Genomic DNA, 17282 nt, shown 5'->3' on the forward strand with positions numbered 1-17282 from the left:
TGCAACTATGATGAAGAAAATGATCATTTTAAAAAATAATAAAATAACAAAAACAAGAATAGTAAGTGATGATATCTATGGTACTTCAACATTCATCCAATATTGTGCCTACATTACTTCTTACAACAACCTTTGAGGTATGTGTTAGTGGGTCTATCTCTATATCACAAATTGGGAAGCTAATATTCAGAAAAGTTAAGGGACTTAACGTTCTAGGCTCACTTTGTCTACTTGGAGTGAATGTTCAAGATAGACGTCCAATTGGACTGACTCTATGGTGTGTACATCCAAACCGTATCACGGTTTGTAAAATAGATTTTTGTTATCCACTTGGTTTTTCTCATGTGAATGGTCAGGTGGAAGACAGTTGAGTGATTGTGGAATAACTTTGTGAAGTTATAAGGCTATGCCACCTTTCAGGGCTTGGTGACATCGGCACAATGTCATTGCCCAATAGTATCTGGAAACACTCAGCATAATTAGGGAGTCCCACTTCTATCTGTGCTGGACTTGTTCTATCACAGTAACTAATGCTTTTTGTGACCATGTATCATGCTGTTTTATGCCTCAATTCTTATGATTAATGATAATAATTTTATTCAGTAAATTAAAAAAATTATCTTGATTATCATCTTTTAAGGAATCACATGGGAATGAATTGTTCAAATATAAAAAAATTTGAAAACCTTAAAATGCTACAAATATTTGTTATTATAATTATAGATGTAATAATAATCACACCATGACATAAAAGTTAATATTTATTTAAATTTTAGAAAGTACTTTATAGGCGGCTAGGTGGTGCAGTGAATAGAGCACCAGCCCTGGAGTCAAGAGGACCTGAATTCAAATCCAGTCTCAGACACTTAACACTTACTAACTGTGTGACCTTGGGCAAGTCACTTAACCCCAATTGCCGTGACTTCCCCCCTGCAAAAGAGACAAAAACCAACAAAAAGAGGCTATATAATTTTTTTTAAAGTACTTTATAAAAACAATCCTGCAAAGCAGGTAATATTCCCATTTTATAGAAGAGTAAACCAAGGCAGAGGGGGTTTGCCTAGTTTTACACAGTCATTAAGTGCCAGGGGGGAAGAGGAAGAATGGAGGATTGAAACCCAGGTTTCTTAGCTCCAAAGCCTCCCTTTGCTGTCTCTACAGTACCAGGCATGGCTGCTCACCTAACCAAGCTTTCTGAAGAGGCAAGACAGACAGATAACATTCTTTCCTGTGGTTCTTCCCATTGGTCATAAATCTTTTTTACAACATGACTAATAGCACAGGTTTAATATGATGCATATGCAGAGCCTATATCAGACTGCATATGGTCTTGGGGAGGGGGAAAAAATTTAGAACTCAAATCTCATGGAAGTAAACTTGGAAAACTAAAAATAAATTAATTAATTTTTTAAAAAGACAGGCAGATAACAAAGACCAGCGTCTGGCCAGGCAGGGCAGGCTGGCCCCCAGTCTCAACAATTCAATAAACAGTTTGATTCAATTCAACAAGCTCTGTATGTACCCAGCACCATGCTGGGGAATAACGAGAAATGAAGTTAGATAAGGGCCCTGGGGGCTGTGGGGAGCTCCTGGAGAATGTTAATGTGGAACTGAGGGTTTAGATTTCATCTGAAATCCATTAGGGAACCACTGGAAGTTGGGATTGGCGTGGAGGAGGCGGGAGAGGAGGAGAGGAGAGCCTGAGCTAATGAGAACATGGAGGAAGGAGAGAGACAGCCACAGGCAGGGACGAGAATGCTGGGTATAAGGTGTGTGTGTGTGTGTGTGTGTGTGCACGCGCGCATGTGTGTTTGAATATATATGTGTGAGTGCATGTATGTGCACAAGTGTGTAAGCGTGTTCCATGCCCAGCTCTGTTGCTGAAGACAGCTCAACAAAGCACCTGATGTCTCTGGGTCTCAGTTTCCTAAGCTTTGTGGTAGTCACATCACCACGCATTTATTAAGCACCTACTTGTGCCAGGCACTGTGCTAAGCACTGGGCATACAAGGAAAGGCTGAAGACAGGTCCTGCCCTCGAGGGGCTCCCAGTCTAACTGGGAGACAGCATGGAAACAGTTACCAACCTAAGTGCAAAGTGATCAGCAGGAGCACAGTGCCAGACCTGAGCTGGGCAGGGACAGGATTCCTGTCTGAGGTGGGATTTTCACTGGGACCTGAAAGAGAAGGGGGTCTGCGCCCCCTGAGATACTGAATGTGCATTCCTTGAGGGTAGGGATCCATTCTGGCCTTTCCTAGTACCCGTATCCCTGAGCATAGTGCCTGACTCTGAAAGGCCACCCAGTGAGTAGATGGCAGAGCTGAGTTCAGAGGAGGCCTTATTATTATTATTGGTTATTTTTGAGGTAATTGGGGTTAAGTGACTTGTCCAGGGTCACACAGCTGGTAAGTGTGTCTGAGGCTGGATTTGAACTCAGATCCTCCAGAGGTGGTGCTCTATCCACTTGGCCACCTAGCTGCCCCAGAGGGCTTACTACTCTGAGCCCAAACACCATCTCCACCAGAGCCCCATCTCCTGTTCTTTCACCTCTTCATCCTCATACCCATGACCTTCCATTAATTAATTTTCTATTCATATATTCACATATGAATGACCTCTCCCCCAAGTAGGGTTCCTAACCTTGGGTCCACAGACTTTTTTAAAAAACATATTTTTATAAATCTGTTTTGCTGTAATTATTTTCCTTGGTAATTCTACATATTTTATTTTACAAATTTAAAAACATGATTCAAGAGAGGGGATGGTAGATGTCACAAGACCATTAAAGTGACAACATCAGGAAAAAGGTGTGAAAATCAGCTAGAAAATCAACTCCTCAAGAAGATGTTACTTGCACGTAGTAGGAACCTAATAGAACATTTATTGTTAGGGCCTGATTCTAGGGATCTTCCCACTCAATTTAAGGTGCTAAAAATGAAGCCTGGCTGCTGGCCCACAGAACAGAGGGGAAACTCAGAAGAAGAGTTCCATATACATTGTTTTATGCAAAATAAGTATTACAATATTTATGGGGGAGGCCAGGTAGCACAGTGAGTAAGAGCACCAGCTCCAGTGTTGGGATGACGTGGGGATCAAATCTGGGCTCAGACACTTAGCATCCACCCAGAAACACCTGGCCATGTAACCTTGAGCAAGTTACTTAACCCCAATTGCTTAGGGGCGGCCAAGTGGCTCAGCGAGTAAGAGCACCGGCTCCAGTGTCGGGATGACCTGGATCAAATCCGGGCTCAGATACTCAGCACCACACCCAGAAATAACTGGCTGTGTAACCTTGAGCAAGTTACTTAACCCCAACTGCTTAAAAAAAAAAAAAAGATTTATGTTCTTTATTTGTTCTAGAGTTCAGATTATCTGCCAAGTGAATATATATGTTATTAATATTAACAGGCTGGTCAAATTATATCAATCTAAGGGATGAAAGGCACCTTGAGAAATAAAGTAATTCACTCTCTTTTAGCTTTCACGCCAAAGAGAAAAAAGAATCTGTCTCTAAAAATGATTTTGGTGGTGTTCTTGCATCAGAAAATGAAAAGTGTGCAATAGCATTTCCCTTTTGGCCTTAGGGGCCAAGAGACCAGTAGTCGTCGGTACCTGATAGCATGTACTCCTTCTGCTTCCTTTAGGCAGCCTGCATTCTGGTCTGTTCCCAAAATATCCGTGAAAAGAGGGGACTGAATGAGAAAATCTCTAAGGTTCATTTCAAACTAGACTGTATTCATGACGAGTCAGAAGGGCAGCCGGTGTCAGGGAAACCTGGGTTCAAATCTAGGCTCAGACACTGACAAGCTGTGTGTCCCTGGGCAAGTCACTTACCCGATGTTTGCCACAGTTTCCTCACCTACAAAATGGAGATAATAATAGCAGCTCCCTCCCTAAGCTGTTGATGATCAAGCAAGATAATCCTTATAAAGTGCTTAGCATGGGGCTTGGCATGTAGTAAGTAATTCATAAATGTTAGGTGCTGCTGCTACTACTACTACTACTACTAGCCAAAGAAAGGCCAAGTGGGGGCAAAGAGAAATCAAGGTCCGAAGAAAAATTTGCGTGAGATCAATTAATACAAGCTGAGGGTATAGAAGAGTAGTGAATTCAGGACAAGAGACAGAGGAGGCCTCAGAGGTTCTTTGGTCATGGGACTGAAAGGAATGAATGAATGAATGAATGAATGAATGCCTCTCCCTAGGGAGAACAAAGCTAGCATTATATAAGCGTAGATAACCAAAAACAGCCGGCTTGGTGGTAAGTATTTGGTGGGGAGCAGATGAGGCTTTGTTTTGGAATATATGCATATATAAATAAAAGGAAATGCTTGCCAGGTAAAAAGCTTTAAAAAAAAAATCACAAGCCACCCAACACCAAACGTGTGATTTCACTTAGTTGTGGGTGTCATTTACCCAAAAGTGCAGGAGTAGGCAGTTTTCGGAACTGGCCCAAATTTTCCTGCTTTTGTGGGGTCTCTCTGATGCACGCTTCACTTCAGCAGCCAAAGCACAATCCCTTTATGGGCCAAAAAGCTGTCTTTGCTAAAGCACCAGGCTTAGAAAATTCCAGAAATTCAAAAGCCCCACCCCAAGGGCAAGGATGAAGTTTCTGTGTAAAACTTGTAGGTGGCCCAACATGGACCCAGCCCAGGCAGTCTACAAAAGGCAAAATATTGGTATAAGACACTCTACAAATACAAGGGAGAATTTGGTCGTCTCATAATATTATGGGACTATCAGGTTCTCTCGGGGGGAGAACAGAGATGTTTGTATATAAACAGCCCCTCTGAGTAGATGGAGGTCATGTCCATCTATCCAGGATCTCAATTTCTCCATTAAGTAAGCGCTGAAAAACCTTGCTTCTTGAATCCTGCCACGTCTGTCAAAGTGTTCTGAAAGGATCAGGTGGAAGGTATAATGTATGAGGAAGGAACCTTTCCTTTCTGGAAAAACAAAATGCCTAAATCCCAACAAAGCTACAAGATGGGTGTCCACCCCCGTGTATTGGGCCACGAACTTTTAATGTAAGATGCTTTGATCTTTGATCTCGTACTATTAGTATGCACCTGAGCAGGTCACTCTCCTATTCAATAAACTCCAGTGGTTCCCTATTGGCTCAAGGGGGAAAACGTCCTTTAAAACCAATACATCCTTACTTGTGGTCTTCCTCAGTACAGCACGGTCTTCCCCACTACAACACGGGCTCCTTTTGAGTATAGACCCCTTCAGCTTGGCACTGTGCCAACAGCACAGAAGCACATGGTGGGTACTCAATGAATATTTGTTAATTGTTTATAAATTAAATTCACGCAGCACTAAATGAAGTTATATACTTTATAAAATATACACAAAACCAGAAAATTTAAAAAGGAGATGAAAATGAAACAATATTGCACCCTGAAACGCATTGGGGATGTCACTGGTGTTTATTGAGTCCAGATTTAAATATTTATTTGGAATATTCATTCTGGGGAGAGGCTGTGAATGAACCTGATCCAGGCTCTCCAAAGTCACAAGTGCAAAGCTATGGTGTTGCCCCTCAAGGTAGGTGGTGGATGGGAAGACGGGTCACATCGTCCCCTCCCTGCACTAGCCCGCCAGGAAGCTTGTCTCCAATACAAGCACCCCTACCCTTCTCCCCAGAATTCCTTTTCCCCCTCCCCCCTTCTGAGTTACAGCCTCTGCTAAATCAAATCAGCTAGTCTTTAATCACTGATTAAGCCCTTCCTTAGTGGGACACAAAGATATGCTAAAACATGGTCCCTAAGGTTCTGTGAGGACTGGGAAGGGATTATATCAGGAGGGGGGAGGTGATATGGCTACAGCTATGTACATACAAAAATAAATACGGTCAGGCCATTATCCCTCATTACATCCCTCTTGGTGACTCACATATGAATCAGTGGGAGGAGAATGGGAAAGGCTTCCTGCGAAGTCTTGAGAAGGCAGGGAAGTCAGGCTCAGCTTCCCTGCTTGTAAAATGAGGTCGGGATAGATGATTTTTAGCTTCTTCCTTCCAGCCCTAGATACATTTGCCACCAAGGCACATGAGGTGGGGCCTACAATTTCTTCTATGGAGCTAACTCCCAAGGTAGACGAAACTCTCTCCACCAAGAGAGGCAGGCTGCCCATTCTCTGTAACTTGTCCTCTCAGAGAATCAGTCAGGTAGCTAAGGGACTTTCCCAGGGTCCCACATCTAGTACGGGTCAGAGGTAGGATTCACACTCCACAGATTTGGAGACAAGGATGATGACTTTTGTTTTTGTCATTTTTGTCACTTGCTGTCTGTGGGACCCTGAGCTAGTCATTTTGCCTCTCTGGACCTTGGTTTCTTTATCTGTAAAATGAGAAGGCCTGACTACGGGCCATCTAAGGTTTCCTCCCATTATAAATCTCTGATCCTGTCAGAATGCTGCATATTGGAAAAAAAATGGAGGTTGATCCAAGGCTGGATCGAAATTTTCAGATTGTTCTTTAATTTCTATTTTAAGACAAAATGATGTCCTAAAAGTGGATCAAGAATGACCTTACCTTGGGGCGGCTAGGTGGCGCAGTGAATAGAGAGCCGGCTCTGGAGTCAGGAGGACCTGAGTTCAAATCCGGCCTCAGACAATTGACACACTAGCTGTGTGACTTTCGGCAAGTCACTTAACCCCAATTGCCCTCCAAAAAGCAAAACCAAACAAACAAAAATCAACAAGAATGACCTTACCTCGACCGAAGACTGTGAGCTGACTGGTAATGGAAAAGGTGTAACGGCCATCTGGTTGACTGCATCTTCGTTTCTGGGAAGCATTAAAAAAGGCAAAATCAGTACATTATGTATGAAATGGGAAGCTGCTGGTATGGATTACACTCGCTGGTTTTCCTTTCAGTCTGTGGTACACAGAGCTATAGGGATGGATGGATATATATATTTTCAAGCGTGCAAATCTGTTAGGAGTATAAACAGGCATGTTAAGCAGGGGAGTTCTCCGAGCATTGAAATGATGAAAATAGGAGTTAGTCCATTCTTTGTGTGAAGGCAAATCGAAGATAGATCTGAAAACAGAAATATCACCTCTATAAAAAAAAAAAAAAGTACCGTCCACCCCATCCCACCCTCATTCAAATGTTCATCCGATCCCTGCTTAAGGACCTCCACTGGAGCCAGGTAAATGGAGTGCTGGTGAGGACCACTGAGAGTAGGTGCCTGGTGGGCCAGGCTGTACCACCCCCTAAATGAGAAACCGAAGCAAGGATGTGATGCAGCCAGGTTGTACCAGCCACCTGGCAAATGGTCAGGTGGGTCAGGCCACTCTCAGCTGCTTAATCTTGTCATTTTTACCACAATGTCTCTCTCATCTGTACTCCTGTCTCCATCCCATGCTTAGGCCCTTCTGCCTCAGTAGGCTCCTACATGGCCTTTCTGCCTCATCTCTCTCTTCTCCAATCCATCCACCTCCCAACACCCCCTGCTCAACAAACTCACCTCCAGGATAAACTAGAAACCCTGCCCCTTGCCCCTGGGTCATCCCTTCCAACCCTGTTCCACCTTATTTCCTTCTATGGGCTTGAAGTTCCAAACCTGATTCTATGGCCGGTGCAACAGCGATCTTCTAAGCCAGGAATGTGAGCTTCCTCACTTCTGCCTCCCAGAAGCCCCAGGTTCCTACAGGATTCAACTCAGGTCTACCTGAGGCTTGTGCTGATCTCCCCCTCCCAATAGAATGGCTCCATTTTAAATGTACTTTGAACATACCCACATGTACAACACATATAAGCACCATACATACAAATGGGTTACATTAGAACACGTGTGTCTATCCAACAGAAGGTAAGTTACCTGAGGACAGAGATTACTTCTCTTTCGCCATTGCATACCAAGTGCATAGCACAGAGTAGGGATTTAACAGAATCATAAATACAGAGTCCTGATTCCTCATTTTACAGATGAGGACATTGAAGCCAACTAAGGGAGGTCACTTAGGGTCACCTAGGTGAGAAACATCAGAGAGAGGATTTGAACCCAGGACCTTAGAGTTGTACGGGGCAGCATTCTTGCCATTTTACATTTCCCCTCCTCTCATAAATACTCGTTAACTGATTGATAACATGATCATTTTATCAACACATTAATACCTCTCCTCTACCACACTCTTTTTCTAATGTTTCATTTAATCCATCAACAAGCATTAATTGAGCACCTATACATGCCAGGTGCTACATATGGTGACACGGAGGTAACCCTGATGTGATGCCAGCAGAATGCAAGGTCTAGTAGATCCTGCTGAGTCGGAAAGGCTTCAGATTGAGACCCAGTGATGAATTAACTGGATGTCCGTCATCTGAGCACTCACCTAGCTAAGACAGGTTTATTCATCACCATGTGGACTGGAAGGTAATACATTTTTCAACCACAGCAGCACTCTAAGACAATGTACTACAATGATGTACTACTATGTTATAGCAGACTGTGATCTGCATTGACAAAGAGAAAAAACACACTGACAAAATCATGCTAGTTTGAACAATCAAGTATCAGCTCATTTAGCACTGTTGGGAAAAAAGACTGGAATGGGGGCTCATGACCTGTAAGTTCCACTTGGGACGACTTGGGAGTTATTCTGTCAGGAACAGAGGAAGGAGGAGCCACTGTCCTAGCCAGTCGCCCCATCCTGGCTCATCCTCATTTCCTATGCTTCAATAACAGGGAATAATGGGGATCGAGGGGGGGCAGTGTGCAATAAATTCTGGGGCTGGGAGCACATCTGCAGGAAGGGTGATTGATAGGGAAGGCCACAGTGCAGACAGTCAATACCGTTAAGGGCAGGTTCCTTCTACCTTTCCCGTATCCCCAGCTACAGAACAACAGATGGGGCTGAAACCTGCCTAGCAGGATGAGGCGGAAGCTGGCTGTGGGAACTCACTGGATGCCAGTTGGGTGGAAATTTTCTGGGGCAATCACCTCTCCTGGGGTGCTCATTTGGAACACGTGATGGAGACAATTACCTCAAGGCTTATCAGAGAGGTTTGATGAACTCTTCAACAAAGAAATCTGGCCAATTCACAAGCCAGGGACCAATCCCTGGCCAAGTCTAACCATGGGGGCACACAGTGGTACTTGAATGGACTAAGTGAATTCATACATCTCCCCAAATATCCAGCAAACAGACAGATATCAGCTGGTGCTTGCCGCCTGTGCCCCTTAAATACGACATCACCCTGCCCCTTTAACTTTATACCTTAGGATTCCCCAACATTAACTCTTGCCATTGGCTGGTCTCTGACTGACTAATAAAGGGGCCTTGTGTATTTCTATTTACAGAATGGTACTCATGCTAATTATCTAGAATTCCCCTTCTTTAAGGCTCCCAATACTATTCTACCCTTTAGATACAGCTCAAATTGTACCATCCTCTCTCTATGTTTGCAATCAGTTCAGCCTCACAGTTTCATTTTTTGTGAAACACATTTTGATGATAATTACAATTTATGGAAGCATATTAAGATTTATAAGACATTTTACATATCTTATTTAATTTAATCCTCACAAAAATTCTATGAGGTCCGTATGATTATTTTCTCAGTTTTGCAGAAGAGAAAACAGGCTGAGACATTAAGTTATTTGGTGAGGGCCGTAGGGTTTAGGGTTAACTTGTAAATAGGGCATGATTTGAATTCTCTACCTATTTGTCTTGTCACCTTGACTTCAATCTAGCTTTCACATACCCAGTGAGTCATGCCTTAGAACAATGAATAAGAGTCATAGAAAGTTAAAAAAAAAGTGAACCAAGATATTAGTAGAGTGTGACAGTTAAAGCATTTTAATCCAAAAAGTTTTTTTTAAGTATTTAGCTTTGTTTTGATCATTAAAAAAAAAAAACATAATTATTAGCTTATTTCTCAAGCTAGACACAAGGATCCCATAGCATTGGATGATCAAGATCCTATGACTTCTGGCACTGGCAAACAAAGGGAAAGACATTGTCAAGGATGGAATTGTCACTGGCCTGGTGACAGCACTCTTACTACTTGGTGGAGGAGAGTGTATCCAAAGATACCCTTATCTTGGACCAATAAAGGGTGAGATCCTTTTGAGGGGCCAGCAAAACAGAGCTCTAGTGGCTCATAGTCAGAAGGAACCCGAGAGGGCCCCCACTCCAGCCACTGCCTGGATACGCTTCGCTCCTCTAGCATCCCCAACCAAGGGTCGTCTTGTCTTGACGTGAGAACTGCTAGTGAAAATATGTGACTACGGTAAAACCCACCATGTTCCATAGGCATCTCGATCTCAATATTCTGAAGAGAGCTCATTATCATTTCCCTCAAATCATCTGTCTTCCAAATTTTTCTTTTACTTTTGAGAGCACTACCATTCTTCTTAGCATTCCAGGTCACAACTTCGGTGTTACCTTTGACCCCTCAACCTCCTTCACCCACCCCCACATCTAATTCATTGCCAAATCTTGTCATTTTGCCTTCCCACTATTAGTAGTTAATAGCCATTAATAATCCATCAAGATAAAGAATCTTCAATGAGTGAAACTTGAGGGGTGGAACCATCTCCCATCCTAAAAGTGGACCAAGGGAAAAATGACAATGGCTGACATTTCAACAGATGATATTTCAAGGCAGTTCAACAACAATCCTGGGAGGGTAGACACTCAAGGTATTATTATACCCATTTCTTGAAAAAACTGAGGCTCAGTGGTGTCATGTGATTTGTCCAAGGTTACAAAGACAATTAAGTAACACAGCTGAGATTCTAACCCAGGTCCCTGGCTCCAAACGCTCTCAACTCATAATTTATCCATAATCAGACGCCCAGCTGGAGTGAGTGAACCCCAGGTTCCGGGTTCAATCTACTCAATCCACCAGGCTGCCCATCATGACATTATGGGATTTAATCCAAATTAAAGTAAAAATGGAAAGAAAAAACACCCAGGAAGATTGTAGCCAAGAACATGACGAATTTCTATATTTGGAAGGGGCCAGCACAACTTCATTTTTTCACAGTATCTATACTACTCACATTTGAGCCAGGAGATTGGAAACTCCTCGAGGGTAGGGACTGTCTTTTGTCTCTCTGGTGCTTAGCACAGTGTTTGGTATACAGTAGATGCTTAATAAATATTTGTTGATTAAAACTATGCCCCTGCTCTTATACACTCTCCCTCTTTACCTATCTACCTGCCTTATCAGTTGGCTCCCCCCCCCCCCCCCCGCCCCATTAGAATTTAAGTTCATCGAGGGTGGGGACTGTCTCACTCATTTTTGTATTCTCATGGCTTAGCACAGAGTCTGCTATACAGCAAGTGCTTCATAACTGTTTTTTCATTTATTCCTCACAGCCACCCCCAATCAAACAATAGGGTGGGTCCAGAAAGGATAGTCAGTGGGCCACACTTACTTCTGAACCACAGACTATTTAATGGTGATAAAGCAGATGGTTTTCCACTCTGTGCTAAGGTGACTGCCTTTCAAAGACATGGTCACAAATAAATCTTAATGGGGACATTGTAGGGAGGGGAATGAGTGGCCCTGAACTGTCCTGACACAACTCAATGATTTCTGCACAATAAGGAGAGTTTATAATGTCCTTTGGAACCCATATCAAATTTGTTTTTGCTTCCTGTAATAAAAACCTCTGATTATTCCCAGTGGGTTGGGGAGAAGCTGCTCTAAAAAGCCACAGTTTATATCCATCTGCCACTTCTTTGATGGCACTCACACACCTCAGTCTAGGGAAGGGGGAGACATGCAGGGCAACATATTTCAAATTGACAGGAACAGGCAGTACCAGAAAAAAAATCTCCTACACGACACAGAGCTTTGCTAGGGAATACAGGGGAGAAAATGGAGATGCTTCACTCTATCAGCCATTATAAGCAAGACTGTGTCCTGGGAGGGCAATCAATCACTCAGTAAGTGGCATTACCTGGTACCAGGCCCTGGGCTAAGTATGGGGGAAATGAAGGAAGGCAGAAACAACCCCTGTCCTCAAGGTGCTTACATTCAAATGGGTGAGACAGCACTCAAATGACCCAGAACATAAAAGATACACACCCAGCAGGGACACAGTGATTAGAAAGGGGAAGCTGTCCTATAGGAAGCCACGGGATGGGGGGTGAGGAAGAAATGTACTCCAGGAATGGGGGACAGCCAGTGGAAAGGCCTGAGAGTCAAGATTCAAACCTAAGTCTCCAGACTTCAGCTAGGTGGCATAGTGGAGACACTTCTGGGGCTTGAGTCAAGAAGACTAGAGTTCAAATCCAGACTCAGCCATTTGCTAACTACTCCACAAGTCTCCACTTCAACTCTGCTTCAGTTTACTCATTGATTAAAAACTGAAGTAAATGGCCTCTTAGGTCCCTTCTAGCCCAAAATCTATGCAGCACGATCGATAAAATATGAAAACGGAATTGTGGATAATGAATTAATAATGGCGAGGAGGGGCCCAGCCAGGGTGGCAGGGTGCAAGGGAAATAGGGAAATGTCCACTCTTATATTTGACAGGCTCTGAGATGTGTCAGGATAGGACTGCCTTATGCCTTCTTAAAAATTAAAGTGTGCCATAAAAATGCTTGAGTGACTTCCTAAGACTTTCCCTTTAAAACTTTAGAAATCATCACCCTTTTCAAAGTAGCCTAAGCAGCACCAATTGGAAATTCACTGTCTCCAAATCCAGAGTCTGGCTTTTTGGGGCCATTTAATGAAATGTCATTATATTATAAGAACCAGAGCTGACATGCTGGAATCCATTTGGGATGCTGAGAAGATCGGGGAATGGAAAATTACATTCTTCACTTTCCCTTCCAAGACTATTGCCACTAAATGTTGGCAAATGGACCTGACACATTGTTTGCTGTTAGAATCAAATATTTATGCTTCCCTAAAGAACTTCAAGAAAGGAGAGAAAAAGAGAGAACCTGACACTTGTCACAGTCTTTAGAAAAAAAGCATTTTGGAAAAACACACTTTCATTTGAACCAGATGCCCAGGGCTCTCTCTCTCTCTCTCTCTCTCTCTCTCTCTCTGCCTCCCTTTCCTCCCCCCCTGCCTCATCCAGTAATTTTGGGAATCCATATACAGAGGGGATTTTCACCACTGAAAACTGGAATAATCTGCTAAGTAGCAAAATATGCTGAATCTGAATGAAAAGTTCAATGACAATGTCACCGTGAACTTTTTACATGCTTTTTCCCAGCTATGGAAATTGCTAACGAGGCCACTGGGAGCACCTTTGCATCTGGGCCTGTGTTTTGAGAAGGTGGCCCAGGGGCAATTTGAAAATAATTAGAGCTGTCAGTAGTGTGGCGGAAAAGATGCTTAGACTGTTTTTTTGGTTAAGGAAAAAACAAAACCATAGAACATAAGTAAGATTTTGCTAGAGGCCTAAGGGCACAGATGTTTTCAAATTCTCCTTGTGGTATCCCCCTCCTCAGCTTGCCATATTTTTTCTTCTTCATTTCCTTTTGGTTTGTATTAACTACTTCCCTTCCTTCTGTGCTTTATCCTCCTTTCTACTGGCTACCTTTCATGTCACCTAAAGGCATAATTAGCTTCTCCCACTAGCTGTCTTGGGTTCTTCTCAAAGCCAGAAGTAGTAACAATGATAGCAGCAGTCAACCTTATTGACTTTAAGGTTTAAAAAGTTCTTGACATATATTAACTCATTTCATAAAAACCCTAGGTAGTATTTTTATTCCCCCCTTTTTAGAATAAAGAAACTGAGATTCAGAGAGGTTAATTGTCAGAGTATAAATGTCTAAGGGATCATTCTGTCTAGTTACACTGTCTGCCCTGTAGGTCATGTACATAGTATTTTAATTCTCAAATTCATGCCTGGCATGCTGACTCTTCTCTCCTTTGACTTGTAGAATCTGTGGCTTCCTTTAAGACTCAGTTCAAGCACCACCTTCTGTAGGAGAACTTTTTTGGACCCATCAGCAGCTACTAGTTTCCTTACTAAGAAGATCTTGCCTCTACTCCTTACATATCATGCATAAACTTATTTAATTTATATTGTCTCTCTTATCAGAGTGTAAACTCACAGAGGGCAGTAACTGTTACCACTTTATATTTCTTTCTGCACTGTTAGCATAGTGCTTGGCAAATAGCTAGTACTAAATTAATGCTTACTGATTGCTTGTTGGCACATAATATGGATTTACTTATATGCATACTCATTGTTTTTCCACAATGGAAATAAGCTCCTTAAGGGCTGCAATTATTCTATTTTTATCACTGCAACCCAAGGAACTAGGACAATAATCAATAAGAGGAATATCTGCTGAAGATATTAATCTTCTAAAAGGATACTTGTTAAGTTATTAAGAAGGGCTTAATAAATGCTTACAGAACAAATGAAAAAAGAACCACACCAAAGCTCATTCTTGTTAAGCACTTGAATAGAGAGTTCAGGAGGAAAGAGAGGGGCTGGGGTAGTGAAGTTCAAGATTTGGTAAAAAATTGCTCCTTTCTTATTACCTGTCAATGGTATAAAACTATAGTGTCAGTGTCATAGCTTGACTAGCCTGTAAGCACTTTAAAGGCTAGGAGTATAGGCTCTACAGAGTCTCCAAAAGAGAGGTGATTATTTCTGATTAATAAGTCTGAAATTAGATGCAAACTCAAAATCATCTGTTTTAACTCTCTTCAATAATTTGAAGGGAGTATAATAATTGAAATTGCAATAAGTCAGATATTATGATCCACTAAGACATTAAATGATTTGATTAAGATCTCACATCAACAATTAAAGAAAAGCTGAATTATGATTTCATTAGGTAGCTATTTTTAACCCCAAACCTGAACTTGTTTAAACATTTTTGATGCCTGCAATTTAATATAATGATTTCCCTTTGTCATCTTATTATATTCTATGTATTTCAAACCATTACTCTGAGAAGGGGTCTAGACTGCCCTGAGAGCCCATGATATGAAAAAGGGTTAGAGTCCTTTAATGTCAAAGCCAAAACTTAGAGCTTCCATAATACAACAAAATATTTCCAGCACCAAGAAAGACATCCAAGTACTAAGAAACCACAATTAGGAACATGCAAGACACAGCAACATCTCATATAAATGAAAGGAGATCTTGGAATTAAAAATGTCAAAATATGGCTAACATCCAAGAATAATTTCCCCTGCAAATAATACTATAGAAGAAAAATGGAAGTTTAATAGATAACTATTAAGCATTCTTCATGAAGAGATCAGAGTTGAGTAGAAATTTTGAAATATAAACATATGAGTAAGAGAAACCAAAAATGGTAAAAATTATGAGTATATGGAAGATGCTATTCAATGACACAGTGCTAATGTTCTAATGCAGGAAGAAGAAACAAGTGTCTTTTAGAAAACTAATATCTTCAAAGGTTATTGAGGGAGTTAATAAAAATGGAGGATGAATGATGTGGGTGGGGTGGGCAAATTCTGTCCTGAGTGTTTGAAGAGAGGAACAAGAAGGGAGGGCAAAATGAATACACTAGTGTAGAAGGTAGAAATAAAGGGACATACTATTTGTCATATTTGGAGTGTGAGAAAAAGAGCATACAAAACTGGAGTAAAGTGTAGGAGAATTGAACCAGCAAGAAAACATTAATCTTATCTGAAATGGACAAAGGAAGGTTGAAAACATACACACACAGGGTTTGATATAGAAAAATATATCAAACTCAAAAGAAAAACAGATTGGGACAGTGGGAAATAGAGATAATAGGGATGGAATAAGAGTAAGCAAAACAAACAACCAAAAAATGAAAATTAAAAAAACAGAACTGAAAACTAAGGGAGGTGCTCATCAATTAGGGAATGGCTGAATAAACTGTGGTATAAAAATATAATGGACACTAACAAATGATCAAGAACTAATTCTACAGAATCCTGAGAAGAACTAATGCAGAAGGAAATGAACAGAAGCAGAAGAATAATTTATTCAAGGAACAGCAACATAACTTTGAAAGATCTGTGATTGAGAAAATGTCTACCTATCTCTCCAGAAGACCCAGGAAGAAGTATATTAACTATTTTCTTACAGAGAGGTACTAATTACCCAGAGTAGTAGAAATGGCAGCTGGATACATTAGTATTGCTTGATTGACTATATTTATTTCTTATAACGGTTTGTTTTCTTCCTATGTTTTGAAGGGGCTATGGGTAGGTAAGGGTTAACAATAGTGATGCCAAAAAAAGAATAACTAAAATAAGTTTTTTAAATGCATAGAAGTGAAATAAAGGAAGATGAGAAGGAAGCACAAACAGGGAGAACAGTTTTTAAAATAAAGTGTTGAACTTATTTAAATATTTGATTGGCTATAATATTCCTTGGAGTTTGATCCTAGGAGAAGGTTCTCAAAAAAAAAGTAATTAAGGGGTGAGAAAAAAGGATGCACTGGGGTGTGAAAAAAAGACATGAATATTTGGGTGGGGGGAGAAGAATGAAATCAGATTCACAGTTTCACAAACCAAATCTTTTTTTGTGTTCTGCTTTATATATGGAAATGCATTCTTATATGTAAAGTTCTGAATTTTTAAAAACTGAATTTGAAAAATGAAAATACAAAGAAATAGTCGGAGGACCTGAGTATGTTTCCCAACTCTGGCACTTAACACCTGTGTAACCTGGTCAAGTTACATAAAACTTTCTGGTCCTCAGTTTACTCATCTGTCAAAAATCATGTGGTTGGATTAGATAACTTTAACATTCCTTCTAGTACTAAATTAATGGTTCTATGACCATAGTCATTAAGAAAAAAAAACCAAACCTTTCCATTTCAGATGCCAGGTACCCTGATGAAAAGTCATAGGAATTTTGTGTAATAAGTAGTTGCTAAGACATGTGTTAGCTAGGCCAGCCCTTCTCACTCTGAAATGCAGTGATGATGGCATGTGAACAGTGTGATTTCATTCTGTCTGACTGACTCTACCTTTGGTAGTACCTTGGGTTCTGACTCAAGAGAGTAGCTTTTAAAAAAAATTCACTTTTATTATTAATTTAATAATCATTTAAAAAGTATTCAAATATAAGAAGCTAAATAGGATAGATCATTGCATAAGAAACCATGAACTTTGGTGAACATTATTCTTTTAGGATTAAATTTAACATGGTTGTAACAAAATTGCCTTGTTTACAGTCATCCCCTCTACAACTTTTTTCCTCCTCCTGTGTATTTTTTAAGTTTTTAACTAATAATATTCTCTTTTGATCTGAAAATGTATGTTTTATTGTTCACCTTAAGTCTATCACGTCTCTCTGAAGCATTCTTCATCATCAATCTTCTGGAATTGTACTA

General features: G+C 41.0%; 1 protein-coding gene across 1 annotated transcript in view; it reads right to left on the minus strand.

The window, feature by feature from the left end:
• LOC138164910 (inaD-like protein) overlaps positions 1-17282 on the minus strand; it is a 337451-nt gene that overhangs the window by 71337 nt on the left and 248832 nt on the right. The window contains exon 30 of the mRNA XM_069092869.1: positions 6716-6788. Within this exon, the coding sequence (XP_068948970.1) occupies positions 6716-6788 (73 nt within the window). The remainder of the gene's footprint in view (positions 1-6715; positions 6789-17282) is intronic.

This window comes from Petaurus breviceps, unplaced genomic scaffold (assembly GCF_028583685.1).
Source record: "Petaurus breviceps papuanus isolate PSGF00001 unplaced genomic scaffold, PetGlider_PUasm1.0 207, whole genome shotgun sequence".
Classification (NCBI taxonomy): Eukaryota; Metazoa; Chordata; class Mammalia; order Diprotodontia; family Petauridae; genus Petaurus; species Petaurus breviceps.